A 22,252-nucleotide genomic window follows, 5' to 3' on the forward strand; every position below is an offset into this window, starting at 1 on the left:
ATCCCTTGGTTTTGGCATTTGCAGAGGGCTAAATGCCAAGTGTCAAGACAGAAGGAGTCTTTTTCACATAAAAGTGATGTGTTTTGTAAGTAAAGAGAAAGCAGTATAGAGATAAGTGGCTAAGCCCTAGTTTAATAGCCTCATTGATAAGCATGTTTCCTCTTTCTTTTTCTGGAACTCCTGCTCTCTTCTCTGAGAAACTTGGAATTAGGTTTTGCTCAATAACCGCCTTTGGTTGCTCTGATATTCAGGGACTCCCTTACTCATGGGCAGTTTTCAGACTGCCCCCAGGTGAATGAAAGCAGCTTTCTGACCCCTCTGCACCTTGCTGAGCTACCTCTGCTGTCCAGACCTACAGCTGTCACCTTGAACTGTCCACTTGACAATAACAGACACAGTGTGGACAAACCAATCTCTTCCTTGTTGGTCCCAGCCTCTGCTGTAACAAGACTGATGCACTTAGCACCTTTTTCATCCAAACATTGATCTGAAAGTGCCCATTACTGAAGCTGAAATCAACCATAGATTTCATGAATTTTTTTTTTTTTTAAATCACTGCACTAATCTGAATTCAGATAAAGGCCATTTTTGATCTACAGCTGATGGCCTATCCAGTAAAATTAAGATTCCTACAAGTTTAGTGGTAATGTATTTACCCTCAGAGGAATGGGATTAAATGGACATAAATATTTTGAGTGCAGCATTACTCTGTTTTAGAAGAGCACAGAAAGCTGTGCTTATTCCTTCTTTCCCTCTCTCTTCATACAATGGGGCCTAACCTGAATACTCCTTTTTAAAATCTAAGGAACTCAAAAGTACGCTGTTCTTCCAGATTCCTTGACTAGCTTTAAAGCTGAAGCTAAACCCTGGCAAAGTGTCTTGTCTTCAGGAGAAGCTGGACTGCAAAGGCAGACAGGTACTTACTTCCACAGGGTAAACACACATGGGTGGGAGCAGAGCAGAGAAGTACCATTTGCTCAAGTAGAGTGACAGCCACAAATAGTAGTGCATGCAAAGCACCTTTGCTCTCCCTAACAACCTACATTTTCTTCAAGTTGTACCTAGTCATCTCTATCTTCACCCAAATTGCTCATATACCTACAAAAAAAAAGTGTTCTACAGCATTATATATAACAGAACTGAAACCATCTGACAAACTGCATCTCCTTACATTCTATTACTGCACCTGAACTTTAATTGTGTTAGCTTCCAACTAGCAAAATCTTGGAGGGGGGAAAGAAGGCAGGAGATACTTAAATTAAGGAGGAAATTCCCATAAATGAAGTGAACCCAGGAGGGGAACACCCTGCCAAAAGGAATATTTTGATTAAGGGAAATAGGATACAAACCATATAGCAAAGGAGGAGACAACAGCAGTGCAGGGAAAAAGCCAGGTTTGGCTTACTGGGACTAGCAAAATCAATTAGTGATTTCCACAGCATTCATTAAGTTTCATTAAATTAATTCCATACACACACACACACCCCCACTGACTGCTTGCACGCCAGCGTTATTTGACGTTTGTAAGTAATTCAAAACACAATTAGGAAATCGCCTAATGATTCCCCATGTGTCACAGTGGGATACTCTCCACTCATCATCAGTCTCTCCACTAATGCGGTGACTGCCAGCAGTTAGTCTGAAAGGGACATGGAACAGTCAGGGGAGGACCTGAACAAGCCGCTGCTTTTATTGTATGTCAGACAATGTTAAAGCACTTTTCAAAAGGAAATTGGGCAGATCTGATCTGTAGACATCCAAACATTGCTATGAATGCTAATTTTGGAGCGTAGGGATTCTTTCAAAGGCATCTTGAAAAATTATGTAGGTCCCAGCAAGCTGTTGAGTTTAAAAGAGTATTTTTCATCTTTTAAAAAAAAAAAAAAAAAAAAACAAAAACAAAAACCAGAAAAGCTTTCCTCTTGCAGCAAGTCAATAGGCACTTTAAATGAAGGCTCCTCTTTCCCCTTTTCCTGGAACACACTGCAGCAGTGACAAAAGCAAACTGAGAGACACACTCTTGCACCATTTAATCTGCTCACTTTAAAACTCAACATGGAAAATGACAGCCCTTTAAAGGGGGGCATCACATGAAAAATATTCCAGTGAAAACAGCAACTATGTTTAAAAAAAAAAAAACCGCTGAAGATTGTTTCCCAATAAAGGCAACAGAAGTACAAGCACTACGGTTTTGGTTTAAAAAAAAAAGAGCAGTTTTATCACCTGTAGCAAAGCCCTGCAAGTTGATGCACGTTATCCTTCCCCCACAAGGGCATCCGTTCTAAAAGCTGCGTTTTAAGCTGCATAGTAGCTAACCTGCTCCAGAGCATCAATTGGAGGATGAGAGTTTGGGTTTGAAATGGAATGTTTAGCTCTTCCACCCCTGCTACATTTTTCCCCCCCCCTTGTTGATAAGAAACAATAGAACAACTTCCAATTAATCTCACAGTGCTAACTCTTGCTAGCATTTCTTAAATCTACAAAAGGAAAAAGGTATTTGGGAAGATAGCTATCTTATAAAACAGGGAAACATAGGCATGGAGGAGGTAAACCCATACTGAAGGAGAAGTGAAAAATCAGTAAGAGAACCCCAGCAGTGCCACATTGCTTTCAAGCAGAAGGGAGAGTTAGCAAACATCTTCAAAAGACACAACAAGGTTTTTGGTCCATGGGACTGATCAGATACCAGATATTACAGTTTTCATGGTTATATTCTGAGACTTTGCAGCAGTAAGAGGCCATTTCAAAAGACTGAAGCCCCTAGTTTCAGATTCTGAAGTAAAGTAGTAGTGAGGTGGGAAAGCTTGCATTTCTGTCAGGTTACTGGCTCTATATATCATAAGCAAAGCTGAACTTCTTAATCCAGGGATAACAATAGTCCATCCTGCATCCTTTATATTTAAATGGCAACGTAGTTCATTTCATAAAACGCCCCCAAACTGCTTTGTAAGTTACTATATTATTCTCATTAAATACAAAGGAAGCAGATAGGAAATAAGACAGGAAAGCTAGTGATCCCTTTGAAAAGCGTGATGAACTTTCAAAATTAGAGAAAGCAAAACCAGTGCTCTGAATCAGAAGACTGGATAAGGCTTGGTAGGGACATAAACCTTTCCTGCTCTTCCACTTCAGCATGTTAACCACAACTGCCTTTTAAGAAACCCATTTCTTTGCCTAAACCTAAGCCAGAACCAAACACAAGTTAGACTTGAAAGCCCAATCCACTCTGTTCCCCCAAAGACAAAAACCAAACAAAACCATTGTATGTTTATTACGTACTGATTTGTCACCCACCAATCAGGATCATTGGCCGGTTTTTCATCTGGGAAATGTTAAACATGCCTAGAAATAAAATAAGGAACACATAAAAATCCTAGCTTTTTAGGTTTTAAGTCATGCATCTGGTTTATATATTTAGTTTTCTGGTCTTCACAGTGCAACCTGCATACTAGGAAAACCAAAGTTCAATAAAGACCGAGGGAGCTGGAGGAGAGGAAATCAAGCTTGGTATTATTTAAAACCATAGCTGCCGCAGTCTCCAAGCAGCCAGCTGCTGTGGGTCCATCACACTGTAGAACCCTTTCCCAGAAAGCTTTCCATAATCTGAATTACAGTCTACCTACTACAGGATTTAAACAATTTGGGACTATCTTGTTTCTTAACAATAGCATTTAACTATACCAGTTCTATGTATAAGCTGTTAACAGCGTTCCATTTCAAAGAAGTCCAAATCACAGAAGCCCCCAGGAACAATACTGGGATTAACACAAATTGGAAAACAGACAATGTCAGGTAAATGCTGCTGATGGCAAAATGCCTTTACTAGAAGGGAAAAACCCACTCTTCTCCCTCCTCCCAGCTTTCCCAAATCAGAAATGAACGGTCTAAAAGATAAGAAACCAATCCCTCCACCCCTTCCCTTTTGTTTACAAGTCACTGTTTTATATGGGGCAGACGAATGTACTTTGCAAGTTAGTCTATGCTCAGATTTAAAAGCTTCCTTTAAATTTGTTTTACACATCATGAAAAAAGGGCAAAACCAACTGTTTGTAATCTGGCAGAATGTGCAAGAGAACAAAAGGGCCAAGTGTAAGGAGGACTATTCCATGACCATAAAGACAGTTCATGTACAAGAGGTCACCATTCCCAGCTGCAGCCGGATTACAAAAATATGGTTAGGTTCAGATGTGACTGAAACATAGTTTATATCAATATAAATTCAGAAAAGACTAATACAAGCCTGAGGATGTGACTGCGTCACCATGGACCTTGTGTCATGACCTTATGCAGAGCACTAGATGAGTGGCTACAGATTTCTGCATACTTAAAAAGAGATTTGTCACTTCTAGAAACGTGTTAATGCAGTAGTTGGACTGACAGCTCAATTTAGCTTTAGTACTTCTTTTACAGCAAACTAATTTTAAGAAAAAAGGGATCCAGTGTAACTCCATCGATTTTTGCTTAGCTTTACACTTTGCTGTTGTTATCGTGAGCAGTGGTATTTGCATCTCTTTGAAGACAAAAGTCAGTCAGGAAGACTTTTAGACAATCTGAAGGCTAGAAGACTTAAACCTGACATACAGATTTTGGAGTAACTGCAGGACTAGGATGTTACCAGCTTTCTACCAGACAATACTCTTATCTGGTGGGAAAAGTCTTTCCTTAGTTAATGCAGCTTCATTCAAGAAGCTTTTCTGTCTTTCTTTTTCCTGGCAAGTCAATGCATCCCACAGCAGTACCAGGACTTTTTTTTCCCATAGTCACTGCTGTTATTTCTCAGGTACAACAAACATACCAGCATGCTGTTTCTTTTTTCTGCCCACTGCTGCTCCAATGATTTGAACCAACTCTTCCTCTGAGGCACCTGACCGTAGGTGATCTCTCAAGGACACTTCTGAATTCCCAAAAAGGCACACCTGCAGCCAACCCAAGAAAACAAAAGAGGAGAAATGAGAAAGAATAAAACAATAATACAGCAACGAAGCAGTTGAAGGGTCTAGAGCACAGGTCTTATAAGGAGTGGTCGAGGGAACTGGGGTTGTTTAGCCTGGAGAAAAGGAGGCTCAGAGGAGACCTTATCGCTCTCTGCAGCTACCTGAAAGAAGCAAGGTGGGTGTCTGTCTCTTCTCTGAAAAAACGATAGGACAAAAGGAAACAGCCTCAAGTTGCGTGAGGGGAGGTTTAGATTGGATATTAGGAAAAATTTCTTCACTAAAAGAGTTGTCAAGCACTGGAACAGGCTGCCCGGGAAGTGGCTGAGTCACCACCCCTGGAGGTATTTAAAAGATGCGTAGATGTGGTGCTTAGGGACATGGTTTAGTGGTGGACTTGGCAGTGCTAGGTTAACGGTTGGACTTGATGATCTTAAAGGTCTTTTCCAGTCTAAACGGTTCTATGATACTAAGTGGCTTTTACGAGTATTTTCTAGTAACCTCAGAGTAAAGAGTTTTCAAGAGGCCTATCCTACTGAAGAAAGACAATGTTTATGGAGATTGTTTTCTTTATCTCTCTCCATGTACACACAGAGACAGCCTGGGATGTTTATGTAACCTAAGCTCATTGGGCCTTCAGGCTGCCTCGGTCATCTGACATATTAGACAGCAGCACAGCTGTTGTCAATATCAGGTGACAATGCGTAAGTGCCAATTCTTAATTGAAAACTTTAATTTTCCCCCAGAAACTGCCAGTTTCAACGTGGCAGGAAATGGTTATCCCTCCCTTTTCTACAGCCGTTGAGCAAATGTACAGGCTGCTTTTGAAGGAGAAGAGTTGCAAGAAGATGTTTGGTGAAACAAGACGGGATCCTTGTGGAACACAGAAGCCAAGCTCTCACAGCTGCTTGGATCCCTTTTTAATGGGAAATCGTCTGCTTGTCACATGTTTAAGATGATTTTGAATCAAAGATTAAAATAAATATTTATATTTACTTGCTTTGCAACCATGTTTTACAACTCAAGTTAACTATGTTAGCAAAACAGAGAAACCAAAAAAAGGTGATGCAACATCTCCCTAACAGCCCAATAAACTTGAACAAGAATACATACAGGATAGATAAACAGGAATTAGCTGCTAATAATTATGCGTCTTTCTATCCTACTTTACAACCTGGCTACTTTTAAGAGAAGAATTTCAACACTACTTTCGCTGCATGAAAGCAAAGAGAATCGTGTTTCACTACCAACCTTTAGGTTCCCATCTGCTGTTATCCTCAGCCGATTGCAGGATCCGCAGAAGTGCTCTGACATGGAGGTGATAAAGCTGATTTGTCCCTGGAAATGTGGCACCTTATAACTCTAAAGAATTGCAGAGGGGAAAAAAAAAAAAGTCAAATATAGACTCCTCATTTTTAAAGCTCCACTTGCCCAAAGACAAGAAGACATTTTAACACAGATTTTCTTCAGTGCTAAGGTCAAACGAGAGAAATAAAGCAAAATCAGCTTTGCCAGGGGTTCCAGTCTATTCTGCCCTGTTCCTGGAAATTCACAAACTTGTTAAATGTTTGCTCTTGAAGTTATCAACTGACAGGTGATGCCAGTAGGCATGTTCTTACTCAGACAGCCATGAGCTGTAGATTCATGTAGGCTAGAAATCCCCCATGTGACACTGTACTCTAAAGCAATACTGTTATTTCATTGAAAGACTATTTCATCAGGCTTGTTAATGAGCAGTCATAGACTGACAAAAGGATCAAAAGCTGTAAATACAGGATACAAGCCTACCATTCTTTATATCTGATCAAGGCATCTAATAAACACACTGTGTTTCTAAAGGTAAAGACAGTGACCAGTGCTTGATAAGAGTCAAACCACGTGCAGGCCGCTTGACCAAAAATCCCAGAGTTACTACACTATTTTCTACTTTGCTTGTCAAATATAAGTGCTGAACTTGGGAGAATGTGAGGATTTAAGGCAGGGAAAGAATGGGGGCACATTTCATATGTTCTTTGCCTAACCCTACCTACCTTGGCTGTGCTGGAAGTTTCACAGGGCAATTTCTCCAATTCAGGCCATCGCTGTTTAATTGTATCAAGCATTTCTTTGTAGCTCACCATCTTCTTGAAGTTCCATTTGTTGCCTAGAATTAACAAAACCATCAAAACTTTAGACTGTGGATTTTACTTTTTTAGTTAGCAGAGAACCACCTTTACATTCTCCACACATCTCAGTTTTCCCTGTAGGTGTCCCAGCCCCATCTAATCCTGCTATTAATCCTTCTCCAGCTTATCCAGGGAAGACAGATAAGCTGTAAACGATACAACATAAAACTTAAGGCAATTCCTAATTCTCCAAAAGAGCTCACCAAAACTTCCACAGACAAGCCCACGGGGTTAATAACCACCAACCAGATTCACCTACGTCCAAGGCACGCTCCACGCCACGAGGAATCTCAAAGCAGGACTGCTTACCATCAAAGGGCATGTATTCTATGAACCGCACATCAAGGGGCAGATCCTTTGTGAAATCCACAAAGCCCAGCAGTTCATCCTCATTGAAGCCTCGCATCACCACACAGTTGACCTGCAGGAAAAGCAGACACCTGAAATTAGTGAACAGAATATGACTTTCTTCCCTATAACACAAGATTTCATAGTCCTTGCAGAAGGCAACATAGATAGAAAGAAGATATCTTTTTGAAAGAAAAGATCATGAGAGAAGTTGGCAGGACTGCAATGGTATAGAATATAATTTCTGCCAAACTTGCCTGTAAGTTTTTGCATCCAACCTACCTAAGGTTGTTAAAGTTACCTTGCTAAATGGAAAACTAATAAAAGCTAGGTAACAAAAGCATTGCCCTACCCAGGTAAGGTATGGCTTATTTTACTGTCTAAAATGACAACTCCACTTCCCAGTCCTATGCTATATGGCTTCTGTAACTGTACTGGCAGGGTACCTTATACAGCACTCTATGGCAGATGATAGGCAAATTCCCCAGACCAGGAAACGTTCACAGCACACTCCATAACCGTAGGGTGCAGGATGACTAGCTCTGCCTTCCTCCAAACAGAGGTTAAAACTAAGTTTTCCTGCACATTCCTCATCAACAATATTTACATTGGAGCCTCAGGTCCTCTATGCTTCATCTGAAGAACAACATATAGCTGTGCAGTTGCTAAAACACACCATGTTAGCAAGACAGACTTGTATCCAAGCATCGTGCATCACAATTCTTAAGATCTTTCAGAAAAGCCTAAAACCTAGTGTAATTTCAAGTGTTTTTCATAGCTCAATAGCCTAAACCACTTACTTACATATAATAGATCTGGTGAAACTGAAGGGAACCACAGCTGCAGAACTGCAAACAGCTGAGTTAGGGTGAAGTTTCATGTTACAGCTAAGTTGGTCTACCTGCACCCCCAGAGGAGGACTCCTTTTTCCTCTCTCTCACATGGGCACTCATCAGAGTCTGCTGTAAGCAGCTGAAGGATATAAACCAGGAGAAAATTAATGTCTTTCTGCAGGGCAGTTTTCTGCCTGTTAACTCCTTTGTAACAGCTGGGTCAGACTAGTGCCAAATCAATCGAGGGGGTAGCAAGAGGCAAGTACAGAGCAGGACCACCCTGTAGCTAGGCAATCGATGGGCTACGTGGTACTATGAACCTGTACCCTCAGCTGTGCAAGGGGATTATATGAATTTGCCCCATTACCTCTTGAGGTGATCTTCAATCTACTAGAATCTTTCTTCAGTTTTACCAAAAATTATTCACAGGGAGGGAGGGAATAATAAATTCCTCATCAGGTGAGCTGTATCTTTTATCACAATTTATGGTAAAACAGAACTGTTTCAGAGTAAATAAACACCAGCTTTACCTTAACAGGACGGTAGCCAAGTTCAGTAGCTTTGTGGATTCCTTCCATTACCTTGTGAAAGCCTAATATATAAAAAGAATAAAAATTTATTTTTCTTGTTGAAAAACAAAATGCAAAAGGAGGTTATTAAGTACAAGACAAAAAGATGACAAACAAAACCCAATCTGAGGATTCAGTAGACAGGGCTGTAAGTAAGGAGAGCCGTAAGTAAAGAGACTGCAATTCTACACACACACCCCCCACACCCTCCAAAGGCTGCCAGTGTGGTCAAGTCACTGAGATCCATTTTTTAACTGGTATTTGGGTAGTCCAGAATACTGGTATGCTTTTCTGCATCTTTGGACATCCATGTATCATTAGGACATAATTCTCCACTTCCCCATATGTCAGCTTTGCTTTGTGTCTTCTTAAAGGAAGTGGAAAGCATTTGTGAACTGCCTCCAGATGCAGTGAAGAAAGAATACTAAATTAATGTTTATTTGATAATAATGGCACACGTGTCTTCGCTAAAATGGCAGAATCTCACTGTTCTGAATCAGACAGCAATGTTGCCAAGTGAATTTTAAAAGGATCTTAGGATCTTTCTAAAGTGTGTGTGGAGGGGAGCAGAGCCCCTTGATTTCCAGTTCATCCTTGGCTACAGATGGAATTGGCTTCCCAAAGCTACTGACTATCCATTAGTTTGAAGATCACAGGCAGCATTTTACAGGATCATCATTTTTATGACTAAACATGTGAAATTGGTAAGCACAACGTAGCGAGGATTAGAGAATTTAGGAAAGCAATTCAGTTGGCCCTTGACCCTTTAAAACAAATTAAAGATGTCAAAAACTGCAGTGACTTCAAGGAATGAAGTGCCCGGCCTCACCCTACCATTTAATGTGGCCTACACTTGTCAGCTGCTCCCAGACACAGAGATATAGTTAATTTAGGGCAAGTATCTTCACGCCTACGTGCACCTCTTAAATTTGGAAGAAAAGTAAGGCAACAATGCAATTTTGGAATTCCAAAGGCCTTTAGGAAAGCCTCTTAATCATCTCATTCAAACCACACCTTCTGTCAACTTTAAACAAAGCTGAGACCTTTCATCAAGATACCCATTTTAGACTTGACGTGCTATTCCTTCTCTGCCACACTCACCAGCTGGCAGAGAAACAAGGCAATAGTAGCAAGAATGAGACAGCAAGCCGCCAGACCCGTGTTTGTGAAAACCTAGTACGCGACAAGGCAGGACAGACAAAGTTTCCTTCCTGGTCTATGCTCTAAACTCAGGTGTGAGAGACCAAATGCTGTAAAAGATTGAGCTCTTTCTTCCAAAGCTGTAGTCTTCAACAGCGAATACTTTACACATGCTAGCAAAAGGGCAATATCTTCCACAAGTTTGTGCTGACAATCCCTGTGCTGTTCCTAGTCGTATATTCTTCTGTGTAGGTCCACCACTCTCCTTTCTCTCTATCTACTGAAAACTCAGACTCTCTAGTGAAGAGATCATACCTTCATTAATCTGTAGGTGCTTTACCAGAAATAAGCAATAACTTAATAATATTCTGTGCATACTTAAATTTGGACGTGTTGAAGATCAGAGAAAAAAAAAAAAGGAAGAAAGAAGAGACACATGAAACTTGCACTTAACTGCTTTCTAGCTGGTAAAGGTTCATTATAAAGCATGAACACAGGAAAGCAGAAGATGCTAACCATTTTCTAAGCAGGTTCTAATGCTAGTCCTGACTGTAAAGAGAGGTGAAGAGCAAGGAGAAAACTAACTCTTGCAAGCAACTGTCAGCCCTCTCCTTCACAACCTGCTTGTTCTGCACGCGCCCAGGAAGCCTGCAGCACCAGCGGTAGCTTTCATTCCAATTAAGCACGTTCACAGGCTGAATGTGGGAACAGAGACAAGGACACGCTGCTGTAAGCAAAACCCAGAGCCACAAATGGGATCAAAAAGCTCTGCCACAGCTCAGAAAACCTTATGTGCAATTTCAGGATTGCAGAAGGGTGAAACTGATCTTAACTAAAAAGGCCAGGAAGCAATCACTAGCAAGCAGCAGAACAAAAACTCCACATGTTTGAATACTCGCATGCTTGGGCTCAGCTCGCTCTAGAGGTATGGAACAGGATTACAGCTTGAAATGCATCTAACTCAATGCCCTGTCCAGTTCTGCCTCTTACCTCCTACCACGCTAGCATGAGTGTGGTTTTAAACAGCTACCAAAAATCTCTACAAACAAAAAAAGAATTAAGCTACTCTGATAACAACAACGATGAGCTTGTTTCCACTAAAAGATGTTGGGAGCAGGGTGATTATTTAAAATAGAAAATTTATTACAGTAAAAAATAAAATATCTGTAACTGCATTTCATATTTTGATGTTAACTGTTTTCTGGTTTTTCTTTTTGGAAAGCTGTTAAGAGTTGATTCGTATTGCCATACTTATTCAAACATCCCTTCTAGATCAAGGTCCTTGTGTGGGAATGGAACAACAAAAAGAACAAATCCAAAACATTTAAAAATATTAGAGTAGAAATTAATACTAGGCATCATTGTGTCAGGAAATATTATCAAGGCACAGAAGTTCTCTAAGTTTTTATTTGACATTTCAAAGTGACAACCCTTCTCCTCTTCCACTCAGTGAAAAATTTCAGTATTTTCATCTTTTTAGATTTCTTCTGAAATCAAAACTTTAGCCAACTTTAAAGCACAGAGAACCTTAGACACATCCAGAACAATCCTATGTGGGACAACACTTCTCAACATTTAATCCTCACAAGAAAAAAGGCTTCAAGCCAATGTTTGATGATTTAATCACAGTACAATATTCTCTCATTTTCCTTGTACTGAACAAAAAAGAAGGGACAGGCTGTGAAACAGGTTAGACTGGCTACCTGCAAGAAAGTACTTTTGTTCATCCCTGAGAATGCGGCAGATGGGGAGAAGTAGAAATATTATGGTCCTCTAATGTGCTTTCATACATCAGTGAAATCTCTGATCATCTCACAGTTATTCCCTCTATCCCAACAACCATTTCAGAATAAAAGTAGGTGTAATGCAGGTCACCTGCACCAAAGATACAAAATTCCAGCCTTTTCTTAAAGCCCTAGGATGAGTTTCCAGAGGAGCAGAAAATTGATTCCAAACTTCTTGAGTTCCTGATTAGCTCCATAATTAGATGTCACCTTTACTTTCCACAGAAGTTACCAGCCTGTAGGAGTCTAAGACCAGGAATCCCTCTCACCTTAATAGAGCTATATCTTGTCGCCTCTGGAACTGCCACAGGAGACAGGGTAGCACAGTAGGGCAGGCACTGTGTTCTCTGCTCATTCCATACTTGGAAATCTCCTATTAAATAAAAAACCCTCAAAAACAATAAAAAAGTATTTTTACATAATTTCAGCCCTTAACAAAAGAAAAAACCCAACTCGGCATTACTATTTTCACCTGATCTCCACTTAAAAAAAAATTATCTACGATTTGGAGACTTTACTCTCCTCCTTAAAAATACTGACTCATAAAAACTTCCTTGTTCATTTCCTAAGCTAGTCAGCTGAGCAACTTCTCTATCTGTTGTAAAAGACTTTTTTTTTCTTTATAAGGGGAAGAAAGGAAGAGAACAGTTATATAAATAAAAATTACTCTCATCCCCCAATAATTTTTAGTTTACTTTATAAGCAGCACATTCCTAATAGCGTCCAATCAGATATGAAGAGCTGTGGCCATATAATTCAGGAAGCTGGAGGATCAGGTTTGCCCCCTCAGTAGCAAAGGAAGGGCTTGTTTCCAGTGAATGTCACAAACCAGGTAATATTCAAATGCAGAGAGCAGAAGGAAAGAGCACAGTCAACACCTGCTTGTGATTAGATACACCCAGATACTTCTCTGGGAGGCAACTGTGCCATGACAACCTGATTAATGCAATGGCCTACGCAGGAAGGATAATGCTTAGGTCAGATTTATGACAGGAACAGGTTTCTGCACCATGATGTAGAAACATGAAGAAGTGGCCCCAGAGAGACTGTAGACAAGGACACCTTTCTGAACCTGTCAGTAGAACTTGGATTTGATAGTGGAGTGATTCAAACATTGAAATTACTTATTGCAGCATCCCAGATTTCTACATCGCTTGCCCTACATTTATCTTGCGTTGTTGCACCACCTAGTGGCTACTTGGAGGTTTTGTCCGAATTAGAAGTTTGGAGACTGCCAAAGTTAAGGTTACATTACTGGACAGAAATGAAATGATACAAGTTCAAATCAGGTTTAGGTTGGAAGGAAGTCCAACCATGACGCTGAACTTCATGATGAGCTTTACGATTCATTTAAGCAAGAATCTGTAACACTGGGCACATCCAAGTATTTTTGAAACTTTGTTTGGAATTACTAGCTCCATCAGAGAGAAGTTACAGAGCTAGCACCCCTCCTCAATGACCTCAGGTATGGTTTATGTTTATTCCTATTAAAAAGTAGCGGAGGTAGGGAACATAACTAAATCACAAGCAAGACCACTGCTAGCATGCCCCAAACATAACTTCTAGAAATTGCCGCTATTCATGACAAGAAGTTCAGCTCTTGTGGCATCCCCAGCTGCTATAGCAGGAACAGGTTTTTTGAACAGTATTAAAGAACAGCAGCACAGGAGACCAACACAAGATCTGGAGACTACTCTTGATATCCATGACTAACCAGTAATCAGCAAGGTACCAGCAGCTATAGCCACAGTCCCACTGACTGTGCTGAGTTGAGCATCTTCTACTACACCAGCTCCAACTAAAGGGCTCTACCTGCCTAGGGGTTGTAGAAAGAAGGAAAAAAAGAGTCACTATCAAATAAGCTAGTATAGACTACTTTTCCTAGCCTCAGAAGGATAGCCATTCACTCCCCTCCCAAAATAACTGAGTCTGAAAGACCAAACAGCTCACAACATTACTGCAAGCATTAACAGAGTTGCCTCAGAAGACAAGCCTGTACCTTTCCTCCGGACAATGAACTCAAATTTAGCTGGGACCAAAGTATCCAGGCTAATGTTAATGGCATTCAGTCCTGCCTCCTTCAGTCGGGGCAGCAATCTGGCTAAGTTGATCCCGTTGGTTGTGACAGCAATGGTTTTCAGCCCTTCTAGCTTGTACAGTTGACCTAGGAAAATAAAAAGTAAAAAGAACACTTTAAAATAAGTAATTCAACTGTAAGTTACACAGAAAACTCAAAAGAAGATTTGTGAAACAAACAAACAAAAAATATCACTGAGGGTGTGAGGCAAACATGGACACTGCAGTGCTTCAGCCTTCTACCAGCTGTATTGGTTTGAGACACCCATTTTAGCACAAATCCATTTCAAAAAGTACGGAAGACAGTAGTCTATGGCAAGCAAAATTGGTTATAAAGAACACTGAAAATGCACACCAAATTTGTCCTCCATTTCTTAGAGTAAACAGCTACTTTATTGTTGGAAGAAGGCCTCTGATTTTGTTTACCTCCTTTTCCTCAATCTAGCTTTGCAAACCGAACTCTGTGTTCTGCAATAGTAACAGGCAGCAAGCCATCCCTTCCACACCTCACACCTGAACTAGCTGCACTTAACTAGCAACATTTATCCTGCTATGCTTTACCAAAACCCAATTCTAACTTGGAGTTAGCTGCCAGCAGTAGTGACTTTAAACTGCTGAAAGAAATACCACGTATACTCCTAACTAAACCAAAAAAGGGTCAGGATATTAGACCATTACAAAGAATCCAAAGCAACAATATCCAAGGGACAAAACACTTGCACTTGACAATTGAAGTATTTCCATTACCCACAGTACCAATTGAAGAGGGCTTACACAAGACACTAAAAAACAGCTAACAAAAGAAAACCACATAAGAAACAGTTAATATAATGAGATTAAGATTTAGAAAATAGCTGCCTCCTCATAAGCCAAATGCAGCAATCTTCAGCGTACCAGATCTCCAAAGGCCAGGCTTTCAAACCTCCAGTTACCAGTACAATAACAAATAGGAAAAACCCCTCATAAACCACTTGCAGAAGCTGAGCCATGGCAAAGTAATTTTCTTTTTTAATTCTCCCTCCTCCCTTCTCTCATAGCCTCCACCCTCATTAGTTGAGAAATATTTGAAGAACCCTTACTCTTGAGGCAACTTTAATTACAGCACAAATATTTCACAGTCCCTTCTTCCCTCCCTATTTACCTCTATTTGTTCATGTTGATAAGGACTTGACTTCTGCTTTATCTCATTTCCCAGCTATTCTCAAAATATTCATATTTACCCTAAGATGGGCCCAAAACACTGGAATGGGACAAGCCAGGTCACACCAAAGATAGTGAAGCTTACAGCAGCATTTTGCAACATGGTTAGGAGCCCTGTAGAGACATTTGGAACCTGAGGCTTGAACAAAAGAACAATCTTTACTAAAAATGAGATTTTTCTGGCATTCACCTCTCCTGACCAGCAATAACCTTTTCCTGGAGGATGAGTTCTATTGGCCCAAGTTTGTCAAAAATTACTTGACACTAGCTACCACCAGCAGCCTAGTCTTTGTGAGAGCATAGGATACACACTGCACCCAGAGGATAGCATAGGAACACCACTGCTTTTATTTACAGCCTCAGAACACACAAAATCCTCAACCTCCTAACAACAGAGAAAAAAAAGAGACTATCTGCCATACAGGTTTTGTTGCTAAAAATGTAAAATGCATAAAGGCGTTGAATAAAACCAAAGCCATGCTGCAGCCTAAAATGGAAAAAATAAAGAGGTAGCACCAGCTGATTAGGTCAGTTAATGCAGGCAGCAGCTGTTATCAATGCATCTTCCTCCTCATCAGACAGGGCAAGATACAGGATGAGGCACTGGAAATACACTGATATGTGGAACCACCTGTAATAACAAATTGGAGAGAAGCCAACTGTCAGAAATTAGAGATGGAGACTTAACACTAAGACCAACAAGTTAAAAAGGACCAGTTAATACACTGCCTTATTTGTGCAAGCTAAGAAGTGGAACATTTGCAGTTGCTTGGTTTCTTGGTTTGTTGACCTCTAAATTCAAAAGGGATTAAAGAGATTTCATAACTTTGTAGCTCACCTTGTACTTGTACTAAGTCTGTTTGCTGACCTTTGGTCACTGCTTTAGCAACAATCAGCACAAGCAAAGGCAACTGATAAAATTGTCAAGTAGAAAAGGAAACAGAACAGATGCTATATAATTCAATAGCATGAAGCTAAAAGCTTGTATGTCAGACTTAAGCCATCAAGTAAACCCTTTTACATTTACTTTTTCCTTTAGGATCAGGAGCATCTTCTTAGACAAGCTTCTTACATATTCTCCTCCAATCGTTTCCTCAATTGCATTTCTCCTGATTGAGTCCAGAAAAGGTATGTGTATCTCCTAATAGACGAATTAACAAATCTACCCTGCACCACTTCATTCTTGAAATGTGTATATTGTTATAAAAAGTCATCCAACCGTCTGTCCCCCACCCCATGGAAAATGATTTTGTCAGTGGAGATGTGTATTTCTCAGACTATTAATAATAAACACCTATCACACAGTTTATATCTGGTACTGATTTAAACTTTGAGTATCCCAAAGGAGATGGATTCTATATTCCACTATCAGCTGCTTCAGAAAAGTCTTAAACATACGTTTTCAGCAGTCATTTGTTCATTGAAACAACAAAAAAGTTTGAACCTGATTATTAGGAAAATACGGTGATAGTAATCCAGCATTAATATTCTTTGAGCTTTAGTGGTATTTCACGGACTATTGATGGTAAGAGAAAGGTTTGCTGAAAACAAACCTAACTTAAATCTTAACCCTATTCAGCACCTGAGATACTGCAGCCAGCTTCTACACACCATCTAGAAATTCAGATTAACCCTGTCCCAGCCCAAACCAGTACAGCGTGCTAAGATGGCTTCAATAAAGGTGCCTAACTCAAATTCTTCAGAAGACATTTTTGGGCTTGTTTTCCCTTCAGTGCGTTTTCCCATAGTTGTTACATGTGATCTATTTAGTTTTGAGACTTTTATCTTGATCCCAAACTTCTGCACCATAGAGTAATGCCAAAGTCTGAGAAGACAAAGAGTTTACAGACTTAGTTTGCCAATTTCCAATACGCCTTAGAAAAAAACAGCCAGGCTAATACAAATTCATGACAGAATGAACTAATGCAACAGGGCAATCGTCTTAACATCCATTACTTTTACCCCAAGATCTCGTCATCCATTAAAATGATCACTATGAATTTGTCAAAGTTCAGCAGCAAACAAGAACACACACAGAATAATGAAAGCCCAGTGATTCAAGAAGATCTGTCTACCTCTTTCAGCCATGGAAATAAACCTTTGAGAATTGTATCACTGCAGTAAAACAAACAAACAAAGCTTTTTATCCTTTCAATATCAATACTTCAGAATTGCAGCAAGGCGATAATTATTTTGCAGTGACCCGGCTACTCAAATTACACCCTCAACATCAGAGTAGCTGTGTTGAGTATAAAAAGCCATCAGCTACCACTGCTAAATCAAAAAGGTGCATACACTAGGAAAGAAAGTTCTCCACTGAACTGATGACATTGTTGATTTCAACTCGTTTTCATGCTAATACTATATGCTGAACTGTAAAGCTTCAGTGTATTTTAAAAATACAACCTATTTTATAAATCTGTTCCCTTTCTGGCTGGCGAAAGCCAGCTAAAAATAATTACACCTATTATTACTAGAAATGGAGAATGCTCTCTTGAAAGAAACAGGTCTCTTGGAAGGCACATAGCTCTCTCAATCCTAAAAAAAAATAAAATAACCTATCAGGCATGGGCAAAATGCCCTAGAGAATGGTATTCCAGAGTTCCAGAAAGACGAAGTTAGTGCAGTTTCAGGTCTCCTCACAATCAAGGTTCAAGGCGACCCAGGCCAGTTCACTCTAGCCACACCTTTTCCAGCTGTAAACAGCTCAGCTCTACATACTACCCTGCTCTGCTGCTTCCTTTGGAAAAAAACATAAACCTCTTTCAAATCCTGAACAAAACAGAGCAGGAGCAGAGATCAACTGTTTTCTGTACCAAAGCTCAGTGTATCAGTAGACAGTTGCTCTACTTTCAAGAGCTTCACCTTCCATATTAACTCTTTCTTATCTTCAGTACTTATAAGAGCATATGTGCAGAAATGGACAAGTTTAGTCACCTACAAGACACCAAAGTGCACCTACCTACATAGCCTTAATCAAATAAACTGACACTACACAAAGTAATTGTAATGTCCATAACATACAAGACTTTGGACAGGGAGAAAAAGCACCTGGCTCAAAAAAAAGGCACAGTCTGTCAACACAATACCAATTGAAGGACATAGACTTCAAAACATTACCCAGTAGTTTATCTTTCATTGAAGTAATAGTCTTCATCAATAACTAAAAACATAGCCATTTCCACCATTCCTTATTAAACACAGACAAGCAAGTGACATCTGTTATGAAGGAAACAAAACAAACAAACAAAAAAATCACAAAACCAAAACCCCCCAAAAATCCAAAAGAAAACCTGTTTTGTTTGCAAGCACATATCAGCTGTTCCTCCCCAGTGAGGACCTGGCCACATCAGTTCTTGCTTTTTCACCCCAAGGCTGCATTATTGCAAGCTATTCTAGTAGATGTTGAATATGAAGACAATGCTAAGTTCAGCTGTTATAATATGAAGAGACCTAAGTTCCACCCAAGCAGGAAAGCAGAACTGAAAGTTTTCTGAAAGGAACTACCTTGCATTTCACAATGTTGGGGAAAAAGCATCATCATTTAATCTATAATTATTCTTCAGGTTGCTGGACTGTGTTAGTAGATAGTTATAAGTGTAGTTCTTGGATCAATATATAGCAAGTGACTTTGAAACACACTGTATTTATTGAGAACTCACCCACAATATCAACTACATCGGGTCGGATAAGTGGCTCTCCTCCTGTCAGTCGGATCTTCTCCACACCTTCTTTTACAAACAGTCTGGCTAGGGTGATTATCTCCTGAGCAGTAAGGAGCTCTGACTTAGGGGTCAGCTGAACACCTTCCTCTGGCATACAATACTGACCTGAAAAAAAGAATACAGAAATACATGGTGAAAAAATAACCAGCAGCAGTTAATCTAATATTGATGGGCAAAATGCACTAAGTGCAACTGTTTTTAATGGATGTCAAACAACTCTGTTTTCTGAAGTACAGGTAAGATCACACACCCAATCCCTGAAGCAGTCTCCTAACAATTTCCTGTTTTCCTTCAGAAGAAAACCCAAGACTCACTTGATGGGTCTCAAAATTACAACGGATCCACTTTGAAGGGAAAGCTGATCTTATTTCCATGTAATCTGCATTCAAACAGAGACACCAAACTGAACTGGCAAGCACTGAGACATTGCCACTGTCCCAGTTTCAGCTCGGATAGAGTTAATTTTCTTCCAAGTAGCTGGTATAGTGCTGAGTTTTGGATTTAGGATGAGAATAATGTTGATAACAACAACTAAAATATCAGTGTGTTAAGTAGCGCTTACACTAAGTCAAGGACTTGTTGGCTTCTTATACCTTGCCAGTGAGAAGGCTGGAGGGGCACAAGAAGCTGGGAGGGGACACAGCCAGGACAGCTGACCCAAACTGGCCAAAGAGATATTCCATACCATATGACATCATGCTCAGCATATAAATGGGGGAGAAGTTGGTCAGATTGAGCTAGCAGCTGTGGGGTGCTTGGTTGAAGCTGTCTAGGGTTAAGCCATGACAGCCACGAGCTTTGTAGACACAATCGTGGGAATGCCTGGGTACGAGTTCTCATGCTTATCACACACTTTGGGTATGGCGTACAAACATGCAGAAGCACCACCATCCAAGCCACACCAAACCTCATGAAAGACTGGTCACTCCCACCTGTCTCTAGCAGATCCCTTGGCTTGCTCCTGCTTCCCCATCCCACTAGCAGCTCAGCCCCAAATGAGTCTCTATCTGTCCTTTACCATTACTTTGTGAAGACAAGAAACAGCACAGGGCCGACCCAGCACTAAGTACCCTAACTCCATTTTTGGCCTTTGCTGCACAAGAGCTTTGTGCAAGAAAGCAAGCAGACACTTACACCTGAGGTTGCATTTCTCGGTCAAAGAAATTCGCAAGTAGTTGTGCTGACGCCCAAAGCTGTCTGTCAAAAAAGCAGAGAAGGGAGCAGCATGTTCCAGTAGAAAGCGTCCTCTTCCTGAGCTCTGCAATTCCTGTAATGAAAACAAGCAAGTGCTAAATGTTTGAATAGTTATCCTATCAACTTGATGTATAAATATTAACTTTGAACTCAACTGATAATTATTATTCCATTTTTCCCCACAGGGACAGTGGCACAAGAAAAACCCCTGACTTGTCTTTATGGTCAAAACTGGCCAGTTATTAAGTTTCACACCCTACTTAATTCCATGGAACCGTACTACAGCTTTCCCTGTGCATTTTAAGGTGCAGCCTCTTTGCCCCAGCTGCTTCAGGCTTTTTGTGCAGAACAGGAGGCAGCTTTTTTCAATTGTGTCAGTGAGCCAGGACAACCCAATCTCACTACAGCCCTCAGATAAATGAAGTCATATAGAAGGGTTCCTCCTTGCACTTCAGTGCAAGAGAACTAAAAGTGGATAAAACACTGTATCTCTGCTTGTGTCCCTACCAACCTTCAAGTGCAAGACACAACATCCACTTAATAGCAAAACCGAATTATTGCTGTGCACAATTGTGTTTCATAATGTTCAAGAACACTTCCAACAAGGTCTTCTTGCCCAAATCCATACAACAGAATACTTGTCTCAGTTAAAAGATGATAAATAATACAGGGCACAGTGGGACTGGAAGAGAAATGTATGATCCTGAACACTCCACCTGCATAAAAAGATGCAGAATTTTAATAACGTCTTTATTAACTGTCATGAAGTGAATATTAAAATGTGATTTCTGTTTACAATTTGTGGGGTTTTTTTAAAGCACAGCGTAACATATTCTACAGCACATAGTTTTCAGGAAGTACTGAGTATTTGCCCTCCACTGTATCCTAGTTAGTTAACCACATACAGACACTTAATAGCCAGCTAAGAAAACTGGAAGCAAGCTAAAGGGCTCCTGGACACACAGTGAACTTTATCTCCAGTGAAAGAGCACATACAAAACCATTTATAGATACATGGTGTTCACAAAGTTATAGAAGTGAGGGGGGAAATAATAAGTTGCAGAATTGTGCCTCAAGTCAAAATCATGCTAGCTAGTCTTGAGAGGCTGCAGCAGGCAAATGATTAAATTAAGTTTTGACATAAATTTAAGATATAGAATGAGGAACTGGACAAAATGCCACAGTAGCTACTATTCAAACTGCTTAACTGAGCAAAAGTCATGATTTCCATCTAGTGAAAAACAGACCTGTGAAATCTCCGGACATACTAAAATCGGTATGTTTAGGATGATGCCAAGGGACTGGGCAGAAACACACACAGCCGCAGCCATCATCTCCCTGGCTCTGGTCATCACCAGTAACCACAGGAGTTAATCCTGCACAGTATTTCCAAACAGCCCTAGCGAGAAGTCTGGAAACGGTCAGCTAAAATGTTGAACAACCCAGGTATGTGTCCTCAAAACATTTTATTCCAAAAGCATTTGTAAGAAAGATTTGGGGGTGGGTAGAGAGGACACCCTCAGTGACGAGATCAGCCAGGCAGCAAAGGTTATCTGGGGAGAGACCCAACTTCAGCCATCAGCAGCTGCAGCAATTTTGATTCCAGCTGTGCCAACACCACAGCTGCTGCTAAACTTACAAGCAGGAGCAGTCTGTCTTGGCAGGGCAATCTTTCCACCAGCCTTTAAACAATCCACTACAGTTCTTGATCCAAACAGCTTTGTGGTTAGATAAGACCATCTCTAAGAACATCCGTGGTAGTGGGGGGACATTGGAGAAGATAAAGGAGACAAAGTGGCTGATTTCAAGCCGCAGAAAGCGTCTGTTTACCCCTGATGAAACAGCAGTACTAGCTTCCATGTAATTGCTTGTCTGCCAGAAGAAAGAAATCTCTTTCAGTTTCTGTTTTGAAAGGGCCATCACAACAGAAGGGACAAAGGGTGCAAGGTCAGCCCTCCTCAGGCCTGGCCTTCTCTCCCTGCCACACCAAAGTTGTCAGTGACATGTACGCTGCTCACACTTACACACATTCTTACATCTCCCACTTCTCCAATGTGCACAGGCAGAACAAGTCATCTGGTTTTTAATTCTCCCACCCCAGCTTTCTGGCCTGGTTGGATTTCTGACATTCTCCTTCCTATTATTTTGGAAAGGCGTTCGCATTTAAGAGGGAAAGCGCTCCCATTATTTTAGCCCTTCTTGTAGGAGCACTCTTCTCCTGTTTCTTTCTCAATAACTCATTTTCACACCTTTTTCAGGACCAGGCTTCCTTACCCACTCCACTTGA

The 22,252-nt window shown here is 40.5% G+C and overlaps 1 protein-coding gene across 3 annotated transcripts in view; it reads right to left on the reverse strand.

Annotated features, from left to right (window-relative positions):
• The window catches only part of MOCS1 (molybdenum cofactor synthesis 1), a 31,453-nt gene that overhangs the window by 4,081 nt on the left and 5,120 nt on the right, over window positions 1-22,252 (reverse strand). For 2 of the 3 annotated variants that reach the window (XM_054819172.1, XM_054819174.1), the window contains exons 2-10: window positions 19,906-20,038; window positions 18,709-18,876; window positions 13,770-13,934; window positions 8,808-8,869; window positions 7,406-7,517; window positions 6,962-7,074; window positions 6,183-6,293; window positions 4,796-4,916; window positions 3,295-3,342 (exon numbers count right to left, since the gene is read on the reverse strand). In XM_054819172.1, coding sequence (XP_054675147.1) covers window positions 3,295-3,342; window positions 4,796-4,916; window positions 6,183-6,293; window positions 6,962-7,074; window positions 7,406-7,517; window positions 8,808-8,869; window positions 13,770-13,934; window positions 18,709-18,876; window positions 19,906-20,038 — 1,033 coding nt within the window. Of the gene's footprint in view, window positions 1-3,279; window positions 3,343-4,795; window positions 4,917-6,182; window positions 6,294-6,961; window positions 7,075-7,405; window positions 7,518-8,807; window positions 8,870-13,769; window positions 13,935-18,708; window positions 18,877-19,905; window positions 20,039-22,252 lie in introns of all 3 variants that reach the window. The other variant, XM_054819175.1, reaches the window with a different exon arrangement.

This window comes from Grus americana, chromosome 3 (genome assembly GCF_028858705.1).
Source record: "Grus americana isolate bGruAme1 chromosome 3, bGruAme1.mat, whole genome shotgun sequence".
Classification (NCBI taxonomy): Eukaryota; Metazoa; Chordata; class Aves; order Gruiformes; family Gruidae; genus Grus; species Grus americana.